At 46.3% G+C, this 13,979-nt stretch overlaps 1 protein-coding gene across 1 annotated transcript in view; it reads right to left on the bottom strand.

The window, feature by feature from the left end:
• Window positions 1–5,078: 5,078 nt before the first annotated feature.
• Window positions 5,079–13,979, bottom strand: part of SEZ6L (seizure related 6 homolog (mouse)-like) — a 93,688-nt gene continuing 84,787 nt past the window's right edge. The window contains exons 14-16 of the mRNA XM_006890515.1: window positions 13,168–13,279; window positions 12,036–12,138; window positions 5,079–5,108 (exon numbers count right to left, since the gene is read on the bottom strand). Of these exons, the coding sequence (XP_006890577.1) occupies window positions 5,079–5,108; window positions 12,036–12,138; window positions 13,168–13,279 (245 nt within the window). The remainder of the gene's footprint in view (window positions 5,109–12,035; window positions 12,139–13,167; window positions 13,280–13,979) is intronic.

Genomic DNA, 13,979 nt, shown 5'->3' with positions numbered 1-13,979 from the left:
AGATGAATCTTGTCTACAAGCTCTGGAGGAACTGTGGTGATACTGATGGACAATGGAATTCAAAGACAAAGCAACATTCACGAAATAAAAATTTATTCATATTAAAAGAAAAGAAGAAATTGACTCGGACGCACAGCAACCCTGTGCACAACTGACTGAAGCCATGCCCATCTTCATAATCTCTGCCAAGGTCAAGCTCACTGTGCCACTCCATCCCTAGGAGGGTCTTCCCCTCTTTGGCTGAGCCTACACTGTCCCAAGCACGATGTCCTCCTGACAACATGCCACCAAGTATAGGTTGCACTCCCTCCATGTCAGACCTGTTTGCTCTTTTGATAGATCATGACATATTCAATATTCTTTGCCGATACCACAGTTCAAAGGTATAGACTCGCTTTCGTTCATTCTTATTTATTAGTTGTTGTTATTTATCATTGAGTTGGAACCAACTCATTGCTAATCTTCCAGTGAGTTTTCAGAGGCAGTAACTCACATAGGAGAAAGACAGCCCATTCTCCTGAGGAACAGCTGGTGGATTTGAACTCTGTGCCTTTGGGATCGCAGCTCCCCTTCCAACGGTGAAACTTGCTGAGCTGTGCTTAGTAGTGAAAGGAACGCTGCAGGTGCTCTGTCCACAGCCCCTGGCACTCACCATCCCCATGGACCCCACTCCGTGGACACGCACCTGCAAACATAAACCACCTTTCAAAGGCTTTCTTAGGGACAGGTCATGTTGGGGGTGGGAGGTTAGGGCCTCCCAGGACAGCCCTCAGTCAATGGCAGGTGAGAATTGGTGGACAGATACCCCAGTGCCCACCCCTTGCAGATGGAGTGATTCTCTGGCTTGTTCTCCAAGGCTCCCAGAATTCCCCAATGGGAGAAACCTTTGGCGTGTACAAACAACGTCCTTGTTCAATGGACTTTTGACTGGATTTCTTCCCTTTCTGGTGTCTTGGCCCCATTCCCCTACGGATACTTTATGGGACCAACTAGCAAATAAATGTTTCGCACTAGCATCTTCGTCTTAAGTCTCGCTTCTAAGACACTGTTGTTAAATGCCCTTGACTTTATCGCTCAGAGTGATCTGACCTGAGAGCTGGACAATGACTAAGGATGACAGATGAAGGACTGATGCCTTCGAGTTGTGGTGCTGGGGAAGAGTGCTGAATATTCCATGGACTGGCAAATGACCGAGGACTCCCATAGAGATGCACTGACACGGTGGCTGCAGCAATGGACTCAAGTGTGTCAGAGACGGTGAGGGAGGCACAGACAGGACAGGGATCAGCTCTGTTGTTGACAGGGTCACTATGAGTGGTACTCGACTCGACGTCACCTCACAACAGGCTGTAATCTTTTTTTTTTTTTTTGGTGTGAGTGTACCGTTAAATCAGATCTGACCGTTACAGGAGGAGATTGTCCCTCCTTCCCCAGCAGAGCATCTGGTGGATTCGAACTGTGCGCCTCTGGGATTGTAGTTGCAGCTCCTTGCCACTAGGCCACCAGAGCTCCCCTAGGCTGTAATCTTTTTAAGGGGAGATAACCAGGCCTCTTCTGCTCCAGAGCTGTTAGTGGGTTTGAAGTTCTGACTCTTGGTCAGTAACACCATCAGATCTACTTTTTACGACATGTGAATTCAAACACAGCTATAACCCAGGAGTGTGAAAACACCCATTTCCCACTGAGGAATACCAGCTTTTCAAGACTTCAGTGAGATACCACAGCTCAGAAGGTCCTGGAAGTGGTCCTCCGTGCTTTTAGGGCTATCAGAGGATGAGGGTGTGTCTGATGAGATGGTCTTATTAAGCTTATCTTGTTCCCTGTCATTCCCCATCCATTTCCAGACACACCCAGAATTCCCAGTGGTGTCCCCACCTTAATCCTAGAAGTATCCCCACTGGCGCCATCTTGGAATAATGGTTTAACAGAAACTCCCCAGAAGTAGACTGCTTTTCATTTGTTTTATTAGCATCAATATATATATACAAAGTGGAAAATGACTTCATTATTCTAGCTTAGAAAGTTTGTTTTGCTTTTCATTTTTGTGTGGGGAGAAAAAATGATAATCTAAGCCTAGCTTTGGGAGCGCTAAACACCTCAACAAGATCTGCCCAAGGGCATGAGGAAAGCCAAACCCTTGGAGTGACCCTAAAACATCACTGTTTGCTCAAAACTCAGATCTTTCCTTCCATCTAGACAGCGGCTGTGTTCCCTCTTCCACAGCCAACCTGCTCTGCTCCATCCGGGGAGCTTGCTAAAGCTTAGCCGCCTGGAGTGGAGGGGGCTCTCCACCATCTCAAGAACAAAGGAAGAAGGGCCATCAAGTAGCAATAGATAACTTCCACTAGCTAAACAGTTCTCCTGAAAGAAAGAAAGAAACAAACAAACAAACATACAAACAAAAAGCAAATGGATGAGCTTCAAGCTAAAGAGGTCAAGAGTGTGCATTTTTTTTTCTCAAGACTGGACAGCAGCTGACAGATACAGCTTGTATATGTGAGCATGTAATACAAGTCATATCACATGCATTCTCCGAAGCGCATCCCACTCTCTGTTTCAAAACCAAAGAGCGGCTTGTAGGAAGATTCAGTTCCATTCTTGAGGTTCTCAAGAGTGCGTCCTATCCAAAAAGATTGAATCCCCATGGCTTCAAGCTTGATCTTATAAAAACAGACATGTAGGAAATGAAATGAGACGCCTGGTACAGTATAATTTTTTTTTGGCACTACTATTATTTTTTTTTGTTGTTCTTATTACTTTTACATATTACAAAGACACATTCAGGTAGTTTGGAAAGAGAGAGAGATACACACCAACCTGCCTTGCTCATCACGTACAGCGGTGAGCTTGCTTGGTCCACTTCTAGGCTGAAACAAACTTTTTAAGACATTGTCATGGTTACAGGCGCTGGGCTAAGAAGATGGAACTAAGTCAGTGGTGTCCTGAAAAAAGAGGGGGGAGAAAAGACAAATCTTTCCTATCTCTCCGATAAGAATAGCTGGGCTACGGCTCTGCAGGTTTCCGGGGTGGGGGGGGAAGACTTGGTGTTTGGTCAGTCTTGATGAAAGGCCAAAGTTGAGTTTTCATACAGTCACACAGAGTACGTTTTCAAAGTCAAACACGATCAATGGATTTCTTCATTCCAGATGGCCTGGGGCTGGGATTAGAAAAAGGGACGGAACAGAAGCAAAAGATTGAAGGCTGCCTTTGCGGGGGAAGGTTATTTGATTTGTTCTGGTGGCTTTTCTCCAAGCGTGGCGTGAGTCACAAGTGGTCTGGGACGTGTCCTCCCGGCTCTTTTATGAGGATGAGGTGACCTCTGGGTGCTACCTCTTGCCATGCGCCGTGAGTGCATATCTTGAGGATCATGGACACAAGATTCTGTTTTACTAGAAGGAAGTGATTCAACTTCAAAGCCCTGGGACTGCGATCCAGGCTCCTGGTGGGAGGAGCCTATGAGTGGCTGTTGTGTGCAGAAGTGTATACATTTACGTATGTGTGCTGAAGTGCAGGCGTGTGTGTGCATAAGCGTTTTTGCATATGCATGAATTTTAATGAATATGCATGAGTGCATGTATCTATGCATGCACATATGCAAACCCCACCCACATCTTGCTCTGGGAGGTGTTTCCTAGACAGCCACCCATCAAGGACTCTTGCTCAGGCTTGTAGGGCCATGGCCACCAGAAAGTCCTATTCTTGTTTAAAATCCAGTCAATGCAGAGCATCTGAGAGAGGAGGAGGGTGCCCAGGGACCCCACAGCCCTCGCTGGGCCACCAGCCATCGCCAGGAAGTGAATCCGCCTCGTATGTCCTACGTGCAGTACGCATAAACACCTCATGCCTCTTCCTTAGAGATGCATTTCAGAAAGCATCTTCCAGAAGGTCACACACTCACCAATTCCTCGGAGGACCTGCTACAGAAATAGCACACTTGAGTCTCAGATCGCTGTCTGGAGCGTGACGGCATCCCAGCAGCCCAGGGAAAAAGCAGAGTTCCCATGTGGACTCACAGCGTGGTGGCTGGGGTGACTCCGAACGAGGTGATGGACGAGGGTACTTGTAGGATGCGTGGTCTCCTTGTTCATCTTCACACACATAGTAAAGAAAGGGAGGTCCTCTCCCCCGGCTTCATCCTCATGTATTCTTTACGGCAACATTCTCATGCCCTGTCTTCCCTGACAATTTCTCCTCAGCCATCTGTCGCCCTTCCCACGCATCAAATCCTTCTCTACCGCATTGGCTCCTGGTAGAGAATGCCCAAGGAACATCCTTGACCTCAAAAGGCATATATGATGGAGCGGAGGTCGTGAGACCTTCTTAGATGTTGGTGAAGTCGCAAGAAAGGACGCAGAATGTGTTTTGGAGCCCATCTGGTGAAGAGCCCTTGCTTAATCCCAACTCAAGTTGACCCAACAAGAACTACTCCCAACTTCATTTTGGGACAGACCCCCCCAAACCCAAACCAGTTGAAGTCAAGTCAACACCAACGATCATAGTGGCGACATATGCATTAGAATAGACTTGTGTCCTAGAGGGTGTGTGTGTGTGTGTGTGTGTGTGTGTGTGTGTGTGTGTTTCAATGACTCATTATTTTTGGAAGCTGATCACGAGGTCCTTTTTCTAAGGCATCTTTAGGTGGACCTGAACCTCCAACCTCTCGGTTAGCAGTCACAGGAGTTAACTTCTGGCACCTCCAGGGGATTCCAATCTTGGAACTTAGGTTTGTACTCCAGGGCTGGGGTGGAGGGAAGGTCCCAGTGATGCACGTGAAGCGACGCAGCCTCTGCCCAGCACTGCTGACCGGAGAGATGCCCTCTTCATTGTCATTGCTTCTGCTGGAATTACCATCTCACAGAATCTTCCACCCGTCGTCGGAACAGACTCTGGTTCCGTGACCCCTGACCACACCTATCTCCACTTTAAATAGAATAAATACAGCAAAGAAAAAAAATCAAAACATGTAAGTCTTCCATGAAGAGTCTAAAGAAAAGACAGCGGGTTCAATCCAATGCCCGTGGTCTCTGGATGGACTTGAGGAGGTTGTAGTTGAGTTCGTGTTGAGTACATTTCCGTCTTCAGATGGAAACTTCATACTCCCTGGTTTCCTAGAAGAAAGAGACACACAGATTTGTTAAACTCTTGCAAGGGCGTCAAGCATCATAACGGGGGTCCTTCACCCTCCTAGCCTCCAACTTTCCTGTGTCTGTGAGCAGAGGGTCATGTGACCACTAGCCCTACATGCTGGCTGGTTTGGATTGATGAGATGATGTGTCTTAGCATCCAAGTTCTTTGCATTGTGCCCCCCAGATAAATCCCGGTGTTTCAAGAGGATGGGTTCCTTGGGTGGCACAGATGGTTCAGTGCTTGGCTACTAATCAAAAGAGTAAGGGTTCAAGTACACATAGAGGTGCCCTGGAAGAAAGGCATGGCAGCCTGCTTCCCAAAGGTCTCTGCCGTGAAAAACCTATGGAGCAGTTCTACTCAGCAGACATGGGGTTGACATTAGATGGAAACTGAGCCAATGTTGTTGTTGTAGTTGTCATGTGCCGTCGAGTGGCCTGCGAGTCATAGCGACTCTATGTACAACAGCCCTAAACCCTGCTCTATCCTGTGCCAATCTCATTGCCTCTGACACACCTACTCCGTTACCCTAGTCACTAAATCCTTGGAGACAAGGATTCTGAAGGCAAAGAGTCTGACATACTTTGGACATGTTGCAAGGAGGGACCAGTCCTTGGAGAGGGACATCATGTGTGCAAGGGCAGAGGGACAGCACAGGAGAGGAAGACCCTTGATGAGATGGATTGATTCAATGACCCAATGATAAAAAAAAATTAGGAACAAACCCAAACAGAATGTGTAGGAATAAACTGGATAGATAACCAAATTGCTGGGTAAACTTTCATGCAAATTACAAGAAAAAGAAAATAAGAAAAAAAAATGCATGTGGATATGATCATGTTGGAAAACAAAAGTTTTCTTGGCTAAGCTAATGAGGCCGTATGAGTGCAGGGTGAGCGCTCAGCCTGGTCACTGGTGAATGAAAAGGAGCAAGACAGACAGACACAGGGATGAGGGGGCAGACATGGGAAAGAGAGATGCCACGTGGGGACATTCCAGGATTTGAGGGCATCTGGGAATTACAGGAGCTGCCAGAGCCAGGGTTTATACACACGTGTGCGTGCACGCGCGCGCACACACACACACACACACACACACACACACACGGGGGTGGGGGGAGAGAGAGACAGAGAGAGAGAGCTCTCCTCAGAGCAGAGTGAGAAGAAAAGTTTCCTCAAGGTCCAGAGAGAGAAAGAGAGAGAGAGAGATACAAAAGAGACAAAGAAAAAGAGACTCATCAGAACTCAGACACACACACACACACACACACACACACACACGGAGAGACAGAGAGAGAGCTCTCCTCAGAGCAGAGAGAGAAGAAAGTTTTCCTCAAGGTCGAGAGAGAGGGAGAGAGAGAGAGAGATACAAAAGAGACAAGGAAAAAGAGATTCTTCCATCAGAACTCAGACACACACACACACACACACACACACACACACACACACACACAGAGAGAGAGAGAGAGAGAGACATGCAGAGGAGGAACATCTCCTCAGAGCAGAGAAAGAAAGAAAGAAAAAGAGAGCCTTCTCTAGAGGAGAGACAGACAGACAAAGAGAGACACAGACAGAGACATACACAGAGAGAATATTTCCTCAGGGCCAAGAGAAAGGAAGAGAGAGAGAAGAGAAGAGAGTTTCCCTCCCAGAACTGAGAGACAGATAGCGAGACAGTCAGACAGGGAGTCTTCTCTTAGTGGCGGGACGGACACACACACACACACACACACACACACACACACACACACACACACACACACACGGAGGGAGGGAGAGACTTCCCCTGGTTCAGGGACCCAGGATTGAATGTCTAGTCTCCTAAACGGTAAAATAAGTAAATGACCGCTCTTCAAAACCACCTATTTCTGGTAATTCTGTTACAACAGCACTGAGAAACCATGGTAGGCGGCCATAACAAAGACACAGCAAAGCTGATGCCTTAGAGAACAGACATGTATTGCTTTATGGTTACAGGCGCTGAAGTACTAGCTCAGGGCGTCAGCTGACCCTTCTGAGGAATGAGTGACAGGCCTTATCCCAAATCCCCGGCGCTCCTGTGCTGCTGTCGTCGTGTCCACACAGCAGTTAGTCCTGGACGTGACGGCTTCTGGTCTGCCCTCTCCTTCCTACAACACCACTCAGAGAGAATGGGGACTAGGAAATACTTCGCTAGGAAGCTCTGGTGGCTTAGTGCTAAGGAGTCGAGCTACCAACCCAAAGGCACTCAGTTCGAATCCACCAGCTTCTCTGAGGCAGAAAGATGGGAAATCTTCTCTCATGGGATTTACAGCCTCTGAAAATCCACTGTAGGGTCAGCGATGAGTTAGTTCAACAACAACAATCTAACACATGTGACCTAACAGATACATTTCCTTTATTACTATTATTATTAATTATTATTATTTTACACTGGTTTACATACAAAGTTCATTAAGTTTGTATACACTGTTTTCCACACTGGGTCTTTCCCCTTGAACAGATACATTTTCAAAGAAAGATCCCCTTTCCTGTCCCCCTCCACAGGTCATGCCCACAGGTACAGGGTCAGGACTGTAATCTATCTATCTTTTTTTTGGGGACACAATCTTCCAGGAAAGAGGGTGAGGGTCTTGAGACAGGAAGGATGCAAACAGTCAGCATGTATTTCTACTGGCACCTTGCTCTTCTGCTGCCAACCATGGAACTATGTGGAAGGATAAAAGATATGGGAAGGATGGAGCCGTTAATCAACCACCACCAACTATCAACAATCAGCCAATCCAGGCCTGCGAGGAACATCCACGCCACAGTTGCCACGTAGCCAAAATGAGCATAAAATGCTGCTAGCAGATAAGTGAGATGCCCATTGTTCTAACTTTGAGTTTCCTCCCATTTTTTTAAATCCATGAATGCATGCTAGAAGTGTTAAAGAGTTGGACACAACTCAACTGCCCACTAAAAAGTCAAGGAAGATATTGAGAGACAGTGATTTAATCGTGTACTACTCCATTCTAAACATATTTGTCTGTTAGGACAGAAAAATATATTTGTCCATAGGATATTCAGTACTCTTCTCCAACATCATAACTCAAAGACATCAGTTTTTTTCCCCTCTGTCATCCTTATTTATTATCTAACTTTAGCAAATAACAAAAAGATTATGGTTTTGATCAGGTGCACCTTAGTCTTCAATCTGACATCATTGCTCTTCAGCACTTAGGGGAGGTCTCTGACAGCACTTTCCCAAGGCACTATGCTTTGATTTCCTGGCTGCTGGTGCCAAGAATGTTGATTGTGGATCCAAGCAGGAATAATTCATTGATCATTTCTCTCTCTTCTTCATCTGTGATGAAGTTGTCTACTGATCTGGTGGTGAGGATTTCTGTCTTCTCGATGTTGAGATATAATCCACTGAAGGCTGTATAGTCTTTGATCCTCTGCAGAAAGCATTTCAAGTCCTCCTCACTCTCAGCAAGCAAGGTTGTATCATGTGAGTAACACACGCTGTTGATGAGTCTTCCTTTAATCCTGGTGCCACATTCTTCGTCATACAGAAGAGTTTCTCAAATGATTTGTTCTGCATACAGACTGAATGAATAGATATGAAGAAAAGATACAGCCCTGACACACACACTTTTCCTGATTTAGGGCCATGTAGTGCTCTTTTGCTCTGTTCTCACAACAGCATCTTGGTCTAGGCATAGGCTTTGCATAATTAAGAGTTTGGACATAATTAAGCATTCCGATATTCTTCTAAATGTCAGCCATAATTTGTTACGATCCACACCGCCAAAAGCCTTTGAATCGTCAAGAAAACACAAATCAACATTCTTCCAGTATTCTCTGCTTTCAACCAAGATCCATCTGGTATCAGCCAGATGGAGGGCCCTGCCACGGCCTCTTCTAAATCCAGCCTGAATTTCTGGCAGTTCTCTGTAGATAGACTGCTCTAGGCATTTATGAATACTCTTTAGCGAGATTTATCAGAATCCCCATTACCCCTTGCTAAAAATGCCTTTTTAAATATAGTTAATAAAGTTGTACGTCCATGAACACCACCGTTGCTTCATCGGATTTATTGTTATTATAATTTCAGTGAATATTTACATAGCAAATTAAACCAGGTACTCAGTTTGTTTCCTCAAAATTTCCTCCAGCAGGCCACACACGTCTGAGAGCAAGCTCCCCCCTCCCAAACAGCTCGAAGTCATTTTGTCAACAGGTAACTTCACAATTAGAGTCTCTGTCTTGGGATTGAAAGGAGCCATACTTCCCTCATTGTAATCAGCCATCTAGAGCTTTCTCTGGGCCCCAGTGGACCACCTGGGGGTATTCTTCCTCTATCTGTGAACATGGAGACCACTGGAACATTGACTGTTTAATCTTCAGGTCATGGTCAAGGGCATCCACAGTGTAGGACAAGCCATCAATGTAATAGAAGATTCTGTAGTCTAGAGACCAATCCAAGCCTTCAAAGATGTCTGTCTGGTCAAGTGTATTTTCTCTTGGTGGCCAGGGAAGGGGAGGGCAGGGGACTGTTCAAGAATCACCTGGGCTGTGTCCTCCGCCATGGTGTCATTAAAGTCCTTCTCAAGCAGCATCCACTTTCCTGTCATTGGTTCAAATAAACCTCAAACTTATTGTCATTGCGTCAGAGTGGCTCACAGCTGACCGTCCAGCGGGTCTTCTTCACAGAGGCTGTAAATCACATCGGAGGAGACTTCCTATCCTTCTCCCTCAGATCCGCTGGTGGATTTGAACCGACAGAGAGGGGCAGTCTCTGGGTCGGCAGCACAACGCTTGGTGAACTTTGCCATTAGAGTCACTGAAGTAATTGCTTTTCTTGTCTTTAACCACCATAGCCAAGAGAAACTCTTGGCTATCTTCCCAAGTTCAAAGCCCAGAACTTTGTTCCAACAGCGGTGACACAGCTTTCAGTCTGGCAAAGGGCCACAGAGCTGTCGGGGCATCCATGGTCACTTGCTTGGCAAAATATACTCAATCTTAAAGGAAGATATTTTCGGGCTGAAAAATCCAATGTTGGCATGGCTGCCCCTCAAAGAATCTCATCACTTCTTTTGAAAACCTTTTATTGTACTTTGAGTGAAAGTTTTTTGAAAGCGATTGCTTTTATACTCAACCATTCACGCAGGTTTTAGTTTCTGACATGATGGACAGTGCCCACCACCTCATAACAGCACTTGTCCCCCTTCCTCCCTGGGATTCCTATCTCCACCCATCCTCCCAACCTACATATCCCTGACCCTTAAACTTTCTCCTTGGGCAAACATTGCCCTTTTAAATTTTATTATATTGAGTGTGTGTACTGTCAAATCAGATCTGACTGGTACAGGAGGAGATTGCCACTCCTTCTCCAGCAGAGCATCTGGTGGATTCGAACCACACACTTCTGGGACTGCAGTACTGCTTCTTGCCACTAGGCCACCAGAGCTCCCTTGTGCTTATGTTCTCAGCAGGAGAAAGACATCATGCTTGGTAAAAGGGGTGGCCAGCAAAAAAGAGGAAGAGTCTTAATGACATACGGACACAGCGCCTGCAACAATAAACTCAAGCATAACATCGATTGCGATGATGGTGCCGGTCTGGATAGTTTTATTCTGCTGTACACAGCATTGCTATGTGTGCCAACAAACTCAACAGTACCTAACGACAACAATAACAACAAATCTTTGAAACACTATTTTTTTCCATTAGCATGACCTGCCTTCAGAATTCGGATGCAAGCTATACAGAATGCCAAATAAGAGGTGACTTGTTCTGATCAATGCCATGTCTAAAATGACCACCGCATACATATGTGGTTGTTGTCGACTGCCTTCGAGTCGAGCATGATTCATAGTGACCCTATGAACAAAAGGCCTGAAGCCTTTCTGGAACTATCGACGTTTATCAAAGTTTATAGAGTTTCTGGAAGCATGTTGTTTAGGAAGTGGATGCCGCTCCTGCTTCTAATTCAATTTCTCCACTCTTTATGGAAAACTAACTGTATAGTCAGACTTTAATGGCAGAGGGGATTAGACAGAGACTCTTGGTGTTGTTAGGTACTGTCAAGTTGGAACTGACTCATAGCTGACCCTCCAACAGGTTTCCAGAGGCAGACAGGATTCAGATCCGCTCTTCACAGGGCCACGAAGAGTCATATGTGACTCGATGGCACATAATAAATAAAAAAAATAACAAGACATTGAATGGGAAGAAAATGTCGATCTTTCTCCTTTTGGATTTGAACTGTGTGCCTTTGGGTTGGCAGCACAGCTCCTTACCATAAGGTCACCTGAGAGAAAAGGTATGGGCGATCTCCTCCCATGCAATGAACTGCATCTGAAAACCCACCGGAGGGTCAGCTATGAGTCGGTACCAACTCTATGGTACACGAGTTAGTAAGACTTAAGATTCTGTTACTGCACCTGCTAAGATTAAGTTATTAAGAGTTAATAAGGATTAAGATTCTGACCCCAAGAGAGATCACATGATTCCACAGGAGAGCTACAGTCTAACATGAGGAAGAATGGGAAGTCCAGAACACTTAATTGCAGTCATCCTAACGAATCCATTCAGGGACTGAGAAGCAGCTGTCTGGACAGAGCAAGGGGACAGAGCATGGTTTATTAAAAAAAAAAAAAGTGCCTGATTACTGCCCTGCGAGGTATCACAGTACAAGATCCTGGGAAGAGAGGAGGAAATTGTGGAATAAAACTATGTGCTAATATGTCCAATGTGTGTTAAGTCCCTAAATTTGTCCTTAACACAGGAGACCAGAGGAAGAGGAGGACAGTGTGTGGAGACAAAGAAAGAGATGGGGTTTGTCCCTAACTAAGGACACAGAACTTTTGTTTCAAGGCTGGTGATGTCAGGACAGATGGAGGGGGAAAGACATGGGTGGGTAGGGAAGCGGAGAGACCTACTCACCCCTGTCTCATAGATGGGGTTGTCAAACTCGGTCTCCACCGTAATCTGGCTGTAGGGGTGCGAGTACATCAGAGGCAGGCGGAGGCTGGAGTAGTAGCGACATCTGCAGAGAAGACAGAGAGACACGTGACAAGGTCAGATGGGACAGCAATGGCCATTCTCCTAGCACTGTCTTGGGACAGCCCCTGGTAGGTGAGGGTCTGAGGCCGGAGAGAAGAAGTCACAACTGCTGTCAACTTCTAACCTAGATGCCAATGCCAATGACTTCACCGTCCTTTGCTGGAGAGAGGGAGGAAGATGATGGAAGTGCCTCCTGAGCGCAATGATAATAACCAGGAGCATTTATTGAGCAACTACAATGTGCCCTGTGAGGTCCCCAGGACGGCCTGCTCTCACTGCCCTCTGCACACTTCAGTTTATCTCAGTGCCTCGAGATTCATTTGTGCACTTCTCGCCATGAGGCTAAAGGCTCATGACTGCCTCAGGACCTCTGCACATGCTGCTCGCGCAGCCTGGAACCCAGTTATATTTATCAGTGAGGTCCTAGAACCCAGTTATAGTTATCAATAAGGTCCTAGACCCCAATTATAATTATCAATAAGGTCCCAGAACCCAGTTATATTTATCAATAAGGTCCTAGAACCCAGTTATATTTATAAATAAGGTTCTAGAACCCAGCTATATTTATCAATAAGGTCCTAGAACCCAGTTATAGTTATCAATGAGGTCCTAGACCCCAGTTATATTTAACAATAAGGTCCTAGAACCCAGTTATAGTTATCAATGAAGTGCTAGAACCCAGTTATAGTTATCAATGAGGTCCTAGACCCCAGTTATACTTATCAATAAGGTCCTAGACCCCAGTTATAATTACCAATGAGGTCCTAGAACCCAGTTATATTGAATAATAAGGTTCTAGAACCCAGTTATACTTATCAATGAGGTCCCAGAACCAGTTATATTGATTAATAAGGTTGTAGAACCCAGTTATATTTACAACCCAGTTGTACTTACAGGCTCTGCCAGTTATCCGTATGTTTCGCTCTTTTATCATCATCCAGTCCCTGCTCAGCTGTCAGTTCTCGGTGGGGCCGCCACCACCACTCCTACTCCAGACTTCTCCCCCCCTTACCTGGTGATGTAAATGTAGGCTCCTCCTAGCAGAAGGGAGATGATGAGCACAGGGATGAAGATAGCCAGGGCCATGCTTCCGCCTTCCAGGGACGTCTCAGCTGCCGCTTCTGCTACTAAACACATAAGCTGGTAAGATCCTCGATTCGCACCTGCTCACCCGCCATCCCTCAGGTGAGCACCCATCACCCCAGGTCTGAATCCACGCAGGGGATGGACATCAGTGAGCCTTGGATATTGAAGGGTCATCTCCAGAGAAGGGGGGAGAGTCAGGAACATAAGGCAGTAAGTAGTGCTGGTTAAAGTCCCAGAAACCTTAGCAAGAGAGCCAGACGCACTGGTCAAGGCTGGCTACATGCCTGGATGGGATGGCCCTGGAGGCTACCAAGAAGGACACTGATCATGGTTGTTGGCTCCCACAGGGTCAATTTTGACTCCTGGTAACCCCTAGTGTGCAGCCATCTCCCGAGGGAAATGTCAAGTCTATAATTCACACTCTCTGGGTGGATTTGAGCCACCAGCCTTTTGACCAGAAGTGAGGTGATAATGCATCTGTATCACACTCGGCGCTGACCCCTGGTGTTGCTGTTAGGACTGTCCAGTCCACCATGACTCACAGCGACCCTGTGAACAGCAGAGGTGAACCCTGCTCTGTCCTGCGCCATGCCCACCCCCTCTGATATGCCCAAGCCCACGTTTCACTGGGTCATTCCATCTGGTTGAGGGGCTTCCTCTGATCCACCACCTTTCCAAGTACGATGCATTTTCCCATGGATTCTCCCCTTCCTGACACCATGCCCAAAGTAGGTGAGA

Source organism: Elephantulus edwardii, unplaced genomic scaffold (genome assembly GCF_000299155.1).
Source record: "Elephantulus edwardii isolate Elephantulus edwardi_28Jun2011 unplaced genomic scaffold, EleEdw1.0 scaffold00089, whole genome shotgun sequence".
Lineage (NCBI taxonomy): Eukaryota > Metazoa > Chordata > Mammalia > Macroscelidea > Macroscelididae > Elephantulus > Elephantulus edwardii.
The sequence above is the reverse complement of the archived record's forward strand: the minus strand, read 5'-3'. Positions and strand labels throughout refer to the sequence as shown.